Source organism: Lynx canadensis, chromosome D2 (assembly GCF_007474595.2).
Source record: "Lynx canadensis isolate LIC74 chromosome D2, mLynCan4.pri.v2, whole genome shotgun sequence".
Lineage (NCBI taxonomy): Eukaryota > Metazoa > Chordata > Mammalia > Carnivora > Felidae > Lynx > Lynx canadensis.
The window spans coordinates 25,178,826-25,193,831 of record NC_044313.2 but is presented as its reverse complement, the minus strand read 5'-3'; the positions used below and the strand labels follow the sequence as shown (position 1 = coordinate 25,193,831).

Genomic DNA, 15,006 nt, shown 5'->3' with positions numbered 1-15,006 from the left:
TATATCTCAGTTCTCTTTGGTGGACAAAAACATTTGGGAGCTTCACTTCCTTCATCCTTGGCTTGGAGTTTTAACACAATCATTAGGCTTAGCCTAACGGAGCTCCTTACCTTCATGCCAAAGGCCTTGAGTGAGCTCCCCGCCTACCTCTTGACCTACAACTGCAGATCCCCCTCATTTACTGTGCTGTAGCCACCACAAGTTATCTTCGCTCTTCAAACACACTGATTTATTTTCTTCCCCCAGGGCCTTTGTACCTACAGTATCCTCTGACTGAACACTCTTGACCCTGTTTGTAGCACTGAGTCTCCTTGTCCTTCAGGTCTCAGTGTAAATGTCATCTCCCCAGGGGCCTTCCTTGACCAACACATGTTAATCTCTTCCTCACTTCCATCTCTTCCCCCATTTTTCCCATTATAATAATTATTACATTTTGCAATGATTTAATGTATCTCTTTATTTGTTGTTGTTGTTTTGTCTCCCTGATAGAATATAAGCTCCAAAGGGTCGGGATTATGCCTGGTTGGTCATCATGTGATCCCATTGCCTAAAACAGTGCCTGCTACATAGAAGAAGCTTGATATATATGTTGACTTGAATGAGTGTGTAGCTGTTAACAAACTCCCTTCAGAAACTTTCTTCCATGGCCTTGTTCTCTCTTGGCTCTGTTCTTACTTCTGTGATTGTTCTTTCTCAGACTCTTCTACTAAGTCTCAACTCTTAACAAATCGGTTTCCTCTCTGGCTGTCTTGCCTGGCACCCTTTCTCTCCTTTCTATCATCCCTCCCCTGCTCCAGTCCTCCACTATTCCCTCTGTGGTAATGACTCTGGCTTCTGTGTTTCCAGCCCTGCCTTCTACACCCCAGCAACAGGTCTGATGGCCCAATTTCCACCTGGCACCTATATCTGGATGCCTTCCCAGCATCCCAAATTCAATATGTCCAAAAATGAAATCAGGACCCAGCTCTCTGTTCCTATTATCAGTGTCATCATCCTCCCAGTCAACCAACCTCCCAGTCATCATCCTCCCAGAGACTTCATTTCTCATGGTCTCCAGGGCTAATCTGTATTAAAAACCCAGGATGATCTTCTCTCTATCTTGCATGTCTCATGAGATGGTTATGAGAATCAAATAGGCAAACAGGAAGAGGTGCCAGGTAATTACCCTGAAAGTTTCTGCCTCTTCTCCTACTAGCCCAGCAATGGCTGACAGTGGGAGCACCGGTCCATAGATAAGATCCTTGGGCAACGAGGTGGGGAAAATTACATCTGTTTCGTTATAAAATGACCCGTCTTCCATAGGTAGTTTTACTGACCTTTAGGAAAAAGAGAAATCAGAATAATCATTAACAAAAACTAGTCACTGATGGAGCAACTACATATTGGTGATAAACAAGGTGGGGAGGTAATGTAACTTGTAAAAAACAAACACGCAACCAAACCAGATAAACACCAAATAGTAGATTTAAAAATACATATCGCAGGGCGCCTAGGTGGCTTGGTCGGTTAAGCATCTGACTTCAGCTCAGGTCATGATCTCACGGTCTGTGAGTTCGAACCCCACGTCGGGATCTGTGCTGACAGCTCAGAGCCTGGAGCCTGTTTCAGATTCTGTGTCTCCCTCTCTCTCTGCCCCTCCCCTGTTCATGCTCTGTCTCTGTCTCAAAAATAAATAAATGTTAAAAAAAAAAAAACATATCGCAAAAGGACAAGTAATGCAGTTATAAATTAAGCACACAGGGATTTTTGAAAATTTTCAAAGTTAATATCTAAAGCTGGGATTGTACAGGCAGGGGTCAGGCAGGCGATGCGTAGCCAGGTGGGAGACTGTGGCAAATGGGAAAGTGTGTTCCCTCCAAAAGGTGGTAGGTGCCACTCAGTTCTAGCCAAGAGGGTTTGTTGAGAATTGTGGTTCCAGAATTTTGAAAGACTATCATAATCTGGATATTTATGAGAAATCTCTCAAGTATTAAATGTTGGCAATCAATTCAAATAAAAATCAATGTGGGCCAAAATAAACGTACATATCTTCCTTGATTTATGATGGGGTTATGTCCCAATAAAGCCATCATAAGTTGAAAATATCCTAAGTCAAAATGAATTTCATACATCTAATCTACTGAACATCATAGTTTAGTCTACCCTCCCATAAATGTACTCAGAACACCTATATTAGTTAGGGAAACTACATTAGTTGCCAACCTACAGTTGGGCAAAATCATCTAACACAAAGCCATTTATTTATTCATTCATTCATTTATTTATGTTTATTTATTTATTTTGAGAGAGAGAGAGAGAGAGAGAGAGAGAGAGGAGGGGCAGAGAGAAGGAGAGACAGAATCCCAAGCAGACATCAGCACACAGCCCCATGCAGGGCTTGAACTCACGAACCCGTGAGATCACAACCTCAGCTGAGATCAAGAGTTGGATGTTTCACCAACTGTGCCACCCAGGCACCCCCACAAAGTCTATTTTATAATGAAGTGCTGAATATCTCAAGTAACTTCTTGAATATTATAATGAAGGTAAAAAACAGAATGGTTGTAAAGGTGCGGGATGGTGGTCAGCGCACAGGTTATCTACCCTGTGATCACATGGCTGACTATAAGCCGCAGCTGCCACTGCCTAGCATCGTGAGAGTATTGTACCATGTATCTCCAGCCTGGGAAAAGGGCAAAATTCAAAATGTAAAGTATGGTTTCTATTGAATGTATATCACTTTGACAACATCCCAAAGTCAAAAAATCTTAAGTAGAACCATCCTAAGTCAAGGACCATCTGTACATGTAGGTTGTATTTAGCTACCTTTACAACCTCCAATATCAAGAATTCATTTTCAAATATACCATACATCTACTTTTAACCCATAATACAGCTATAAAAGGGCGTTTGAAGAATTCATGGCTTTATGCCTTAAATTTAAAACTTCCTTGGTTATGTTTTATGAATGATAAATAATTTTAAAAACGGATCATGTAAAAACAGTACCTACTATTCAAATATAAGGCTTCAATGTTTTCTAATCCTGCTGGCTTTCTGAACCACGACAATCCACTCACTTTGCCTCTCACTTTAGCTGCTTATAGAAAAGTCACAACTCAACATTCAGAACTAGAAGAGAATATTCAAGGCAAGCAAAAGGAGAGAATACTGGGACCAATTACTTGCCCACCTTGGCAAGGATTTGATAGAGACATTACCCATTTTATGAATGTCTCTGCCTTGAGACAGATTTGATTATTTGTTGGGTTCTCATAAAAGTGAAATTGAGATATAAAGGGTACAGCACAGAAAGACGTGTCTTTTTTAGGATTCTCCATTTAGAAAACTTTACATTTTTCTTAAGAAGGCAATTTTTCAAAAATTGCAATTTCAAGGATGTATATACCCAGCATCAACTTAGTCTTTGACTTTGTGGAATACATTGAGAATAGTCAGTTCAGAGGCACCTTGAGTCTTTAAACTCCTTTAACAAAGGCACCATCATCATCAGCTATTACCAGGACATTGGTCACAAATTTCTTTTTGACCCAGTTCTATTTAAGCAGGTAATTCCCATGACTCCACTATATGCAACTACCCTTTTGTTTGGAGGTTATGTGAATGAAGGTATAATCCATATGTTTTCCATATCTAAAAGTTTCTTATTTTTGAGATTCCAGTTGTACACCAAAGTAATAGGAGCAAAAACTCATAACCATCCTTTTTTCATATAAATAGTCATGTTTTGAAATTGTAAAGGAAATCAAATTTTGGTAAATTAAATCATGTAGGAAAAGGCTCGAGGATGACTTGGTATTTAGAAGAAATTCATTGAGAAACCAGGTCATAGAGAATCCTTTCAAAATGCAAGTAATCACTCCAAGGGAATTACACATGTAGAAAGATGCTACAACTGAAGATGTTTAATAGTACATATAAAGCCAGTTAATTCATCAAACTGATGCAATCACATTACATGAATGCAAACTAAGACCACCACCTTGTTGTGTAACTAAGTCTCTTACTTTGCTTTTAAATAATGCTCCTGGTTACTTTTTTCAACGGTCCACACGGTCAATGCACTTGGACTTGATAAGCACAGCTGGCGCCAGTTCATAGGGTTAAAAGTCATGCAGCTTACATCCACACCAGGTTGTGACTTCTTGCATAAAATGACACTTGATTCCCATTTCCTTAGAGAGAAATTGTGTTTGGCAAAAAAAATAATTCATTTAACTTGACATCTTGAGACCATTTATCTAATTACATATATTGAGTCTCAATATATGATATAATTTATTTAATGATATAATCTATTTAATCCATGATATTAATATCAAATTTATTAATAATTATGCTATACCCTTCTAAGAAAGCAAAATAACTGTGTGTTTTAACAATATTACCCTGTCATGTGCTATCAAGGCTATTTTATCTTCCTTATTAAATTTGAATTTAAATCATCCAAATCTAGAAAATGGAATATATCATCACACTTGCTGAAAAACAAGTATCTAAATCTCAACATACTATATATGAATACTCCAGATTGACCTATGTTCACTATACACATTGATACCAATTGATTATTTACTGACTTTTAAAAATCAGTACTTTAAAATATTTCATTCATTTACCCATTTGAGAGACTATCCTGAATCCCTACCATGGGCAAGGTCTTTTATTAGATGAAATGGGAGGAAAAATAAATGTGAGCTATCTCCTCCTCCAAGGAGCTAGCACTCCATTCAGGCTTCTGACTGGGAAATGGAATTAATATTTACTGAGCTCACCTTGCCTTTTGGCACCCTCCTGCTCTCACTTCCTTCCACCTCCATCACAAGTGTTCTGTCCCTCATGTCAGCCATTCTCTTACTGGTATCACTGGTTCCCTGAATCTTTTGACTTTCTGCCTCAGATCCCTGGACCAACCATCAACCCTGGATGGATAGAACTGAAAGCCCAGGATGCTGGAGACATTGGAACAAAGATCAGAAGACTATGTGTGTCTGTGACATTATAAATTCATGGTTAATGACCCCACCCTTGGACCCTCAATAACCCTTGCATCCTGCTGTGTTTCTCTGGTCCATTCTCTCTCCCATTCTCTCAATAAGGGGAGAATATTTTTAATACTCTCCACTCTCCTGAAGTCTCCAACCTCTCTACCTCCTTCTTCCTTTCAGTGAAGAGATCCCATTAAGAAGATAGAGGCTATCGCCTGGGAATTCTCCCCAAATTTCTGCTATCAGGATATGCATCATTCTTTCCTCCTCCTGTTACAGTGGAAGGCATGTACTTCCTCTGACCTAAGGCTATTTTCACCACCTGTGTGTGGGGTCTTTGCCTCCTTAGGAACATTAGTTTTTCCATTATTCATTCTCTTCTGCATCTTCAGACTCTCCCTCTCTTCTCTTTCCTGACAACACTTAAATGTTCATCTGCACCATCTTTTAAAAAGCCTTCCCTCAATCTCACCCTTACATGTCTTTCTGCCCTCCCCTGTGAGCCAAACTCCTGGAGTTGTTCTAAACTCTCTGCCTCTTCTTTCTCACTCCAGCTCTCTCTCATGCCTGGAAATCTGCTCCTTGTCACCACCAGTCCACTGACACAGCTCTCTCCAAGACCCACCAATATCCACCTTCATCCTAAATCCAACAGTTCTCAGTCCTTGTCTAACTTGACCTCTGCAGGATTTGACACTGCTCACAATGATCTTCTGAAATGACTCTTGGGATCTCTGTCACACACCTCTTAGGGGACATCTCATGCCTCTTTCTGGGGCCTTCATCACCTGTTCTGCCTAGCTGACTCAGTGGCTGTCTGACGGTGTAGGCTTTGACGAACTTCATGTAGGCACACCCCACCTGTGCCCCACCTCATGCCTGCTCCACATACCCAGAGGCTCCCATGTGCCCCTGGAAATGACATGCAGGAGGTCTAAATAAATCAGAAAGTGTGGCTGTTAACACTCTGTGCAGGGATATCCCACTCAGTGGGATAACAAGAGTCAGTGGATAAACTCTCATCTCTTCCTCCCCGCTTCCTAGTCTACTACTGTCTGTCACTGACCAAGGACTTCCCATGTTCACAGTTCATTCTGCCTCTCAGAAGACCATCTGTGAGACCAAGCAATCGACTGCACTTGGCACCAAGTGCAGAGTAATGCACTTGGCCGGCAAAGTAATGTGCCCTCATGCTGGCTCTCTTCCTTCCCTGCCTCCCTGCGCTTTCCTACTTCCACCTGCCTCCTTCCTGGGATTCCACTCCCCACTAAAGAAGTGGCTCAGGGGCTGTTACCTCAGACTCCGCTTTCTAAGGAACACTGGTTGAGGCATATTCTGGAAAGCCCCCATGCTCAGTGTCCCTCCTCCCTTCATAACTACTCCTTCTGAGCTTCCTAGGTTTCTCTTCCTCTTTCAGACCCTTTTATTGGTGCTCTCTAGGTTTGGCCCGAGGTTCTTCTTTGAGTGTTCTTATCCACTTCCAGCATTTTGAATACCACTTTGACAACTCCCGAACTTCAGCTCTCTCTTGAGCTCCAGTCCTGTACATCTGTGGCAGAGGCACTGTGTCCCTGAACATCTCTTCTCCATTTCTTTCTGTGAGTAACAGAACTCCTAGTTTTTAGCCAGCCACGTGGTTACCCACACTGAGGACCAAATTTCCCAGTGTCCCTTGTAGCTCCACAAGGCTTGTGACTAAGCTGGTAAGTGGGATATAAGTGGCAGTGATGTGTGCAACATCTAAGCTATGCATTCCAAGAAAGGTTTGTGCCTTCCTCTTTATCTTTTTCCCTTCCCACTGGCTCCCCAAAATACATGGGCAGTGCCCCCACTTTACATTAGAGACGAGGGCAACACTCCAAGAGAGGGAGAGCAACAAGTTAGAGGCAGACTGGCCCGAGACTAGGGAGCCACCATTCCAACCATGGGCTACTCATACACAGACTAGTGAACTTGAAGGAAACTTCTGTCTTGTTTAAACCACTTTAGGATGATTTGGGTTTCTGTGACAGAAATTGAACTTAAATCCTAACTGATCTATCAGTTGCCCCAACTAGATATATCCATTTATTTATCTCAGGCACCCTCACCTCAGTTTGTCTCAGCTGGTCTTCCCCCATTGCCGCTTCCAACTTCCCTCTACCTGTGTTCTTGACATCTTTCTGACATGAACCATAATGACCATAAGTTGTCAAAGTCACAACTCTGGGTAAAACCCTCAGTTGTGCCTCTCCCTCAGCACCACACCCAACATTCAGTCACCAAGTGCCATGGTACTGCCTCCTAAACACCTTCCAAATCTCTCAACTTCCCTCTGTCCCTACTCCCACCACCCTAGTCCATGCCACAGTCACCACTCACCTGGGCCACCAAAGCCTACTAATTCATGTTCATGCCTATTTCCCTCCAATATACTTTCCATGACATGGCTAGAAGGAGGCTTCTTACACACAGATCTGCTCATGTCACATCCATGCTTATAACCCTTTAACAGCCTCCCATCACCTTTAGGATAAAGGATGTGCCTATTAGCATGGCTTAGGCATAGGGTGAGTATTCTCCTGGTTTAATTATTGACAACATCCCCTCTCACTCTCAAGTGTCCTGACTTGCATGATAAATTACATGGTCACTTATTTATAAGGCTGCTCATGAGCCAGCCTCAGCCTCAGACTGACCGCCTAGGCTTATCTCTCATGACCCATTTCTGGTTGCCATCATTATGATCTCTTAATTAAATCTTCAAACTTGCCATATTTTCTCTGACCTCATGGCCTTTGCACATGCCTTTCCTCTGTTTAGAATTCTCTTATCTTCTTCACAAGGTTGATTCCTACTTATCCTTTAAGTATTGCTATAGGTTGAACTGTGTCCCCCCCAAATTCATTTGTTGATGTCCTATCAGTACCTCAGAATGTGACTGTATCTGGAAACAGGGTCTTTACTAAGTTAAATGAAGTCATTTAGTGTGGCCTTATTCCAAAATGACTAGTATCCCTGTAAAAAGGAAAGGGGAAATTTGGAGACTGATCTACATACAATGAGAACACCATGTGAACATGAAGACAGTTATTAACAAGCCAAGGAGAAAAGCCTAGAGCAGATTCTCCCTCATAGCTCTCAGAACAGACCAACCCTGTTTACACCTTGATGTTAGACCTCTAGCCTCCAGAACTGTGAGACACTAAATTTCTGTTGTTTCAACCACTTACTAGTACTTTGTTAATAGCAGCCCCAGCAAACTAATATATCCATTAGTAGGTGAGTGGATAAATAAACTGTGGTATATTCATTCCATGGAATAGAAAGGAATGAAATATTGACACACACAGGAGCATAAGAGAATTTCAAAATAATTATGCTACATGAAAGCCAGGCTCCCCCCGACCCCAAGAGTCTATAATGGATGACTCCCTGTACAAAAAATTCTAGAAAATGCAAACAAATCCAGAGTGATAGAAAACACATCAGTGACTACCTGGGGAAAGGGGCCAAGGGTTGGGACAGGGATGGTGTAAGTGTGGAAGGGCCCATAAGGAAACATATGAAGGAACACAAGGAAACTTTTGGGGGTGATAGATATATTTATTATCTTGATTATGGTGATGGTTTCATGGGTGTGTACACAAGTAAAAACTAATCAAATTATATTCTTATATGTGAATTTTTTAATATGCCAATCATACCTCAATAAAGCTGTTAAAAAAAAAAGAAACTGAATAAACTAAATGTAGTTCTCTGAACCTAGATTATTATATTTTTGTATAAGAAATGCTGGTGTGTAAGGAGTATCTTCAATCATTCTCTGAACAGTTTGTACTTCCCCTTAAAAGAAAAACTCCCCCTGATGGGTGCCTGGCTGCCTCAGTTGGTAGAGCATGTGACTCTTGATCACAGGGGTGTGGGCTCGAGCCTCATATTGGGTGTATAGATTCCTTAAAAATAAAATATGTTTAAAAACGGAAAACTGTCCATTGCAGGAGTTTATATAATGGATGGAAGAGTGAGTACAACTTTGAAACTGGCCACATGAAATGACCCAGCAAAGACCACAGATGTGTCTTACAGGTATTTCCTATACAGCTGGCAAATGTGCTGTGCTGTTCCACTCTCTGAACATGTAACTCTTCTAATGTCTCTAAAAACATTACTTTACTAATTAAAATTAAAATTAAAATACTAATTATAATTACTTCAAATTGAACTCTAATATAGAGAACATCTTAAATTCATCATTAGTGGAAAATACACACACAACTCAAAAAAAGAGTTGCTACCATTTATTTGAAGGAAAGATGAAACTGTATGCAATTGTCATTCTTTACCCAACAAAGGAACTATTATAACACATTAACAAAAAAGGAAAGATGATAATTTCACTCCCATATAGCTTTTGCCCTGCCAAATTTTATGCCTAAAAGTAGCAACTCTATTAAACCTTATAATCAAAACTTTTATTCTTTCCATTTTTCCTTGTTGCACATTTTGCATGTATATGTCCTTTAATAAAATCCAGACAAGATTAAAATGTAATCCAATGAAAGGAATGCTGTAGCACACTGACTTACCAAAGGGCCAGTTCAAATTCTGGGAGAGAGGAGTAGCTAGCCAAGTAGGTGCCACAATAACTGAATGAAAGTAAAGTGTAGTCCAGAAGAACACTGCCTAAAATATAAAATCAGTTACAAGGGTTTAATCATTGTGTTCAGATTAACTACAGTCTTATAGTTTATCTCCCTTATCTAATGATTTTCACATAATTCAAAAGCATTCAGCTCCTGGAATAACAAATCTCCTAGGTAATTTCTAAGATTATGAACAGAAAGCTAAAAGCAACGTTAAAATTCCTTTTTTTTTTTTTTTTTTTTTTTTAGATATTAGAATTGGGGTACCTGGCTGGTTCAGTTGGGAAATCATGCAACTCTCGATATTGAGTTTGAGCCCCACAGTGGGTGTAGAGATTACTTTTTTAAAAAAAGAAAAAAATTAGGGGGGCACCTGGGTGGCTAAGTCAGTTAAGCATTCGACTTTGGTTCAGGTCATGATCTCAGAGCTCTTGAGTTCAAGCCTCTCATCAGGCTCTATGCTGACAGCTCAGAGCCTGGAGCCTGCTTTGAATTCTGTCCCCCTCTCTCTCTGCCCCTCCCCTGCTCATGTTCTGTCTCTTTTTCAAAAATAAACATTAAAATTTTTTTTTAAAATAAAAAACTAAAGATATGAGAGTAAATTAAGACCATTAGGTCACTGTCCCTAGACTTCAATCAGAACTGAGTGTATTGAACCATGGATGTCGTAAGTATAATTTGAAATGACCCAAGAACTAGAACATGCTCCATAAATATATGAAACACTGTAATTAGAAAAGTTATTCAAACAACGTTAAATACTTTGGGGAGTTGTAATCATTCCAGCTTACTTCCACGTCTCTATGTCTTGGGCCACACCAGGCCCTTTGCTTAATATCTTCTGGTTCTAGGAACAATTATAAAAAGTTCTATCTCATCCATCCCTGTAGTTGAAGACATGAAACATGACTCTAAAAACCTTAGTAACTATGTGTTTACAATGTGTGTCACGAGGACGCTAAGACAAGGAAGTATCTGCTTCTGCCCTCCTGTGTATAAAGATCCCGTTTCCCCCACTCTACCTGCTGTTTTTCAATGTGGTTCCATAGGTACAAGTTCTGCCTTCTCCCATGTCTTTTTCACATGCAGGTCTCTATTGCTAGTTCTCTGTACTTTTCGTGGTTGTTTCCTGTTTTTGCCCTTCTCACTTTAACTGACTAGAATATAACGCTAAACTTTGTTGTTTGTTGAATTTATTTAGCCCAGTTTGATTAACAAAGAAAACTTGTATTAACTGAGCAAAAATAAAAGGTTTTCTGTGGAATAGAGGCCTCAATAGAATAATTTCTATCCTTACTATAGACATTTCCTCTCATGAATGAAGATTATTCATTTTATATTTTATTTATTTTAAATTTCTAAAAAATGCATGATGTTTGAATATGAAAAAAAAAAGCTTTAATGTTTATTTAGTTTTGAAAGAGAGAGAGAGTTCACATGCACAACTGGGGGAGGGGCAGAGAGAGAGGAAGGGGTAGAATCCCCAGCGGGCTCCACAGTCAGCAAGGAGCCCAATGGGGTACTTTATCCCACAACCCTGGGATCATGACCTGAGCTGAAGTCAAGAGACTGACAACTGAGTCACCCAGGTGCCTCTCCCCCCCAATAAAAAGCTTTACAAGAAAATATATCCTCTGTAATCTCACTACCAAATTTGGTAAATTTCTGGTATTTTCTTCTATGCTTACTTGTCAATAAATATTTTTTTTTACTTAAATATAACTTTGAAAAAATACATAACATTGCTTTTTATAGCTATAACAATCATGGTTTAAATATTATGTATAATAATTCATTTCAAAAACTTGGATCATACAGTGTTACTCCTATTGTTTACATTATATAGAGCATTTTGTCATTAATAATTCTTCAAAATCAATTTTTAATGCTTATATAATACACTTTATGGGATATTTTCACATATTTAACCATATTCCTATTACTGGGGATGTAGGTGGTTTCCAATCTTTTTCTATTATGATAGTGCCTTTATCTCCTGTGCATACACATCTTTGACTATTTCTGATTTCCTTAAAATTGAATTCTAGTTCTTCAACTGAGTTTAACTGGGTCAAATACGGTAATGTTTACTTCCCAGAAAGATTGTATCAATCTTACTCCCACCTTATTCCCACCTTCAGCAAGAAAGTGTGCTACCAATTTCACTGTGCTCCACCTAGCAGTTATCAGCTTAAAAAAATTGTGACCTTGATAAGGAGAAAAACCTCATCTCAGTTCAAATATCAATTTTTAAAATGAATATTGGATGGAATATTTTTTGATATTTTGGTCATCTGTAGTTTTGTGGTTTGGGAAATTTCTTCTTCCACTGTTCTAATGGGATGTTTGGGTCTTTTTCTTATTGTTTCATAAACTCTCTAAAAATACTTAATCATATTACTTCCAAGTATCTTCCTCAGTTTATTATTTGCCTTTAATTTTTCATGGTGTTTTGAATGTTCTTAAATTTTAAATTTGTATGCAATAATAGGTCAATTTTTCTATTTTTAGCTATTTCCTTTGTGTGAAAATTTCTTCCCCATCCAAATCATTTCAATATTCTACCATATTTTCTCCTACTTTTCAAATGGTTTGCTGTTTATATTGAACTCTTATTTTTATCTGATGTATGTTTTGACGTTCAGTATAACATGAGTATCAAACTTGATATGTTTGCTCAAATAGTTTTCTGTTTAAAATTTTTAAAGATTTATTTATTGATTTATTTAAGTAATCTCTACACCCCACATGGGGCATGAACTCAAGACCCTGAGATTAAGAGTTGGATGCTCCACCGACTGAGCCAGCCAGGTACCCCTCAAATAGTTTTCTTAGCACCATTGCTGAACAATCTATATTATCTATTTTGGGGGAAGGAATGCAGAGTATCATTCATCATATACTTAGCTTTTATATATTCTAAGCTTGTACCCTCTCTTCAACTCTTCCACTGATGTGGTGATCCCTACACCAATATCAGACTCTTAATCGCTATAGCATCATGTTAAAAGGACCCTCTATCATGCCATCATTCTCTTTCGAATTATTCCCATCTCTACTTTTTGTTGTTCTGGAAGAACTTCAGAATCATTTCATTTAAGTACTCCTTGCTGTCTAAAACATGATAAACTTAGGAATTATTTTCTATGAACTATATAATAACAAGACTTTCCACTCAGGAATATGTCTCTATATACTTAAATAATTTAAATCAATGATATTTTTGTAGTTTTCATTGAGGTCGCTCACATTTCTTCTTGAATCAGTTCTAAGTACTTAAATCACCTTAGCTATGTGAATATTTTGAAACCAGCATCTTACTGAGCATTCTTTTATTAGTCCTAGTAGACCATTGCATTACCCATAATCTCTTCTTCTATAGCTATAATTTTTGTTTCATATTTTGTTGCGTTAGCTTGAAATTCCAGGCTGATATTAAATAACTGTGGTAACAACAGCTATCCTTGATGACTTAGTCATAATTTTATTGTGAATGCCTTTAGAGTTTCATTTTTTAATATAAATGTTGGCTGCTGGTTTGAATTAACTTTTAATTGCTTCAACAGGGCTATAGTCAAAATAACAAAGCTGGGGAAATTTTAAAGATGAAGAGTAGTTACAGTCCATATAGACAGTTACCAATGTATGAATGAGTGATGTTTTATAAGTTGTTTTAATCTGTTGAGAACACAAATTTCCCCACAAATAAAATGCTATCAATTATAGTGAAATTCCCTGGCTTAACCCAAAGACTTATTTGACCAATAAGTCCAAAGAACTAAGACCAGTCCCAAGCTCTCCTGGGCTTTCTATCCATGATGTGTTAAATAAGGGAATCATTAGATGGAAACTCCAGTAAATGTGCAGCAGCCCACTGCGGGTCACATGTATCTGTGAATAAATTAATTATAGTAAATGTTGGGTAACAGTGACTGACATACATGTGTGTGTGTGATATTCATATATGTCATGTGGATATATACATAATATACATATAATTACATTTATTATCATTACAGCCTTAACAGTAGATACTACCATTATCCCCACAACTAAGGAAATTGAGGCTCAGAGACTTTAGAACTTGTATGACCTCAATTTACCTGGATTTTCAATAAATCATCATAAAAGAAAAAAAAAGTATTCTGGAAAAAGGTTTCAAACTGTATTTAGTGCTGTAATAGTCTACTAGCCCAGTGCTTATCAAGTTTAATGTACATATCAATCACCTGGAGAATCTTATTAAAATGCAGATTCTGATTCAGTAAGTCTGGGATGGGAGCAGTTTCCGTATTTATAACAGGTATCCTAGGTGATGCCAATGTTGAAGATAAACAGACCACAGACTTTTGAGTAGCAAGGCTGCAGTACACTGATTAAATTCTTTGTGATCAGCTCGATCCTACTTTTAAAATGTGTGATATAAAAACAAAAAACAAAAAAAACAAACTGACAAACCAAAAACACCCTTCATTTGTAAGAAGTAGGTTTGGTCACATAAAGAAATCCTTCAGTTACAGCAGATTACGAGTCTTGCAGGTTACCTTTTAATTTGGTCCTTCTGGTCAATCCAGGAAAGTTGTATATGTAGATGAGAGGTTTTAACCTCCGGTCGGAAAAAGCCACAACTTCATAAGGAACATTAGTTGCCACAACACCCACAACTCCATTCATACACTGAAGTACAGTCTTTTTCTTGGTTTCAATATTAATAAATATTACAAAATTCCCACAAGGGTAGCAAATGGTGCTGTCGTTGACAAAATGAACATTCTGCTTAGGGAATCCTTGGACCCATCTTTGGGAAAAAAAATATATCACCATCAATATAATCCATTTCAAATACTTTTTTTAAACAAAGCAAACAAAAGGGCATCAAAATATTTGAAACACATCTATTCTATTTTTACCTCCTTTCTGCCCAAAACAATCTCTAAGATAAAAGAAGACATATGCTGGCTGTGAGACCAGTGTGGAGCCTGCTTGGGATTCTTTCCCTCCATCTCCCTCTCTCTGCCTCCCCCCATTCGCGCGCTCGCTCGCTCGCGCAGACGCTCTCTCAAAATAAGAAACATTTTTTTTTAAACAAGCTTAAAAAAAAAAAAAACAACTTTGAATAGGGCAGCCTACTTTGTGGTTGTGAGTCAAGTAGAAAACTGTTTCTTTACCAAGATGAAATGTGTATAGCTGTATTTTAGATGGGAAAAAAACGGATAGAATGCAGAAAATAAATGGAATTAAGTCAACATGACTGGAGAGTACAGGATACAGAATCAAACAGTAACAGAGTGCAGGTAACACTCAAGAATGTAGAAGAAAAGAAATACCACCTTCTATCGGTGCAGCTGTTTGTGCTTTCCAAAGACCGCTAAAAAATGCAAATAGCTCCAAAG

At 38.5% G+C, this 15,006-nt stretch overlaps 1 protein-coding gene across 2 annotated transcripts in view; it reads right to left on the bottom strand.

Annotated features, from left to right (window-relative positions):
• Nucleotides 1–15,006, bottom strand: part of CFAP43 (cilia and flagella associated protein 43) — a 121,429-nt gene that overhangs the window by 105,871 nt on the left and 552 nt on the right. For both annotated transcript variants that reach the window (XM_030335032.1, XM_030335034.1), the window contains exons 2-5: nucleotides 14,158–14,411; nucleotides 9,557–9,653; nucleotides 4,008–4,175; nucleotides 1,166–1,316 (exon numbers count right to left, since the gene is read on the bottom strand). In XM_030335032.1, coding sequence (XP_030190892.1) covers nucleotides 1,166–1,316; nucleotides 4,008–4,175; nucleotides 9,557–9,653; nucleotides 14,158–14,411 — 670 coding nt within the window. The remainder of the gene's footprint in view (nucleotides 1–1,165; nucleotides 1,317–4,007; nucleotides 4,176–9,556; nucleotides 9,654–14,157; nucleotides 14,412–15,006) is intronic.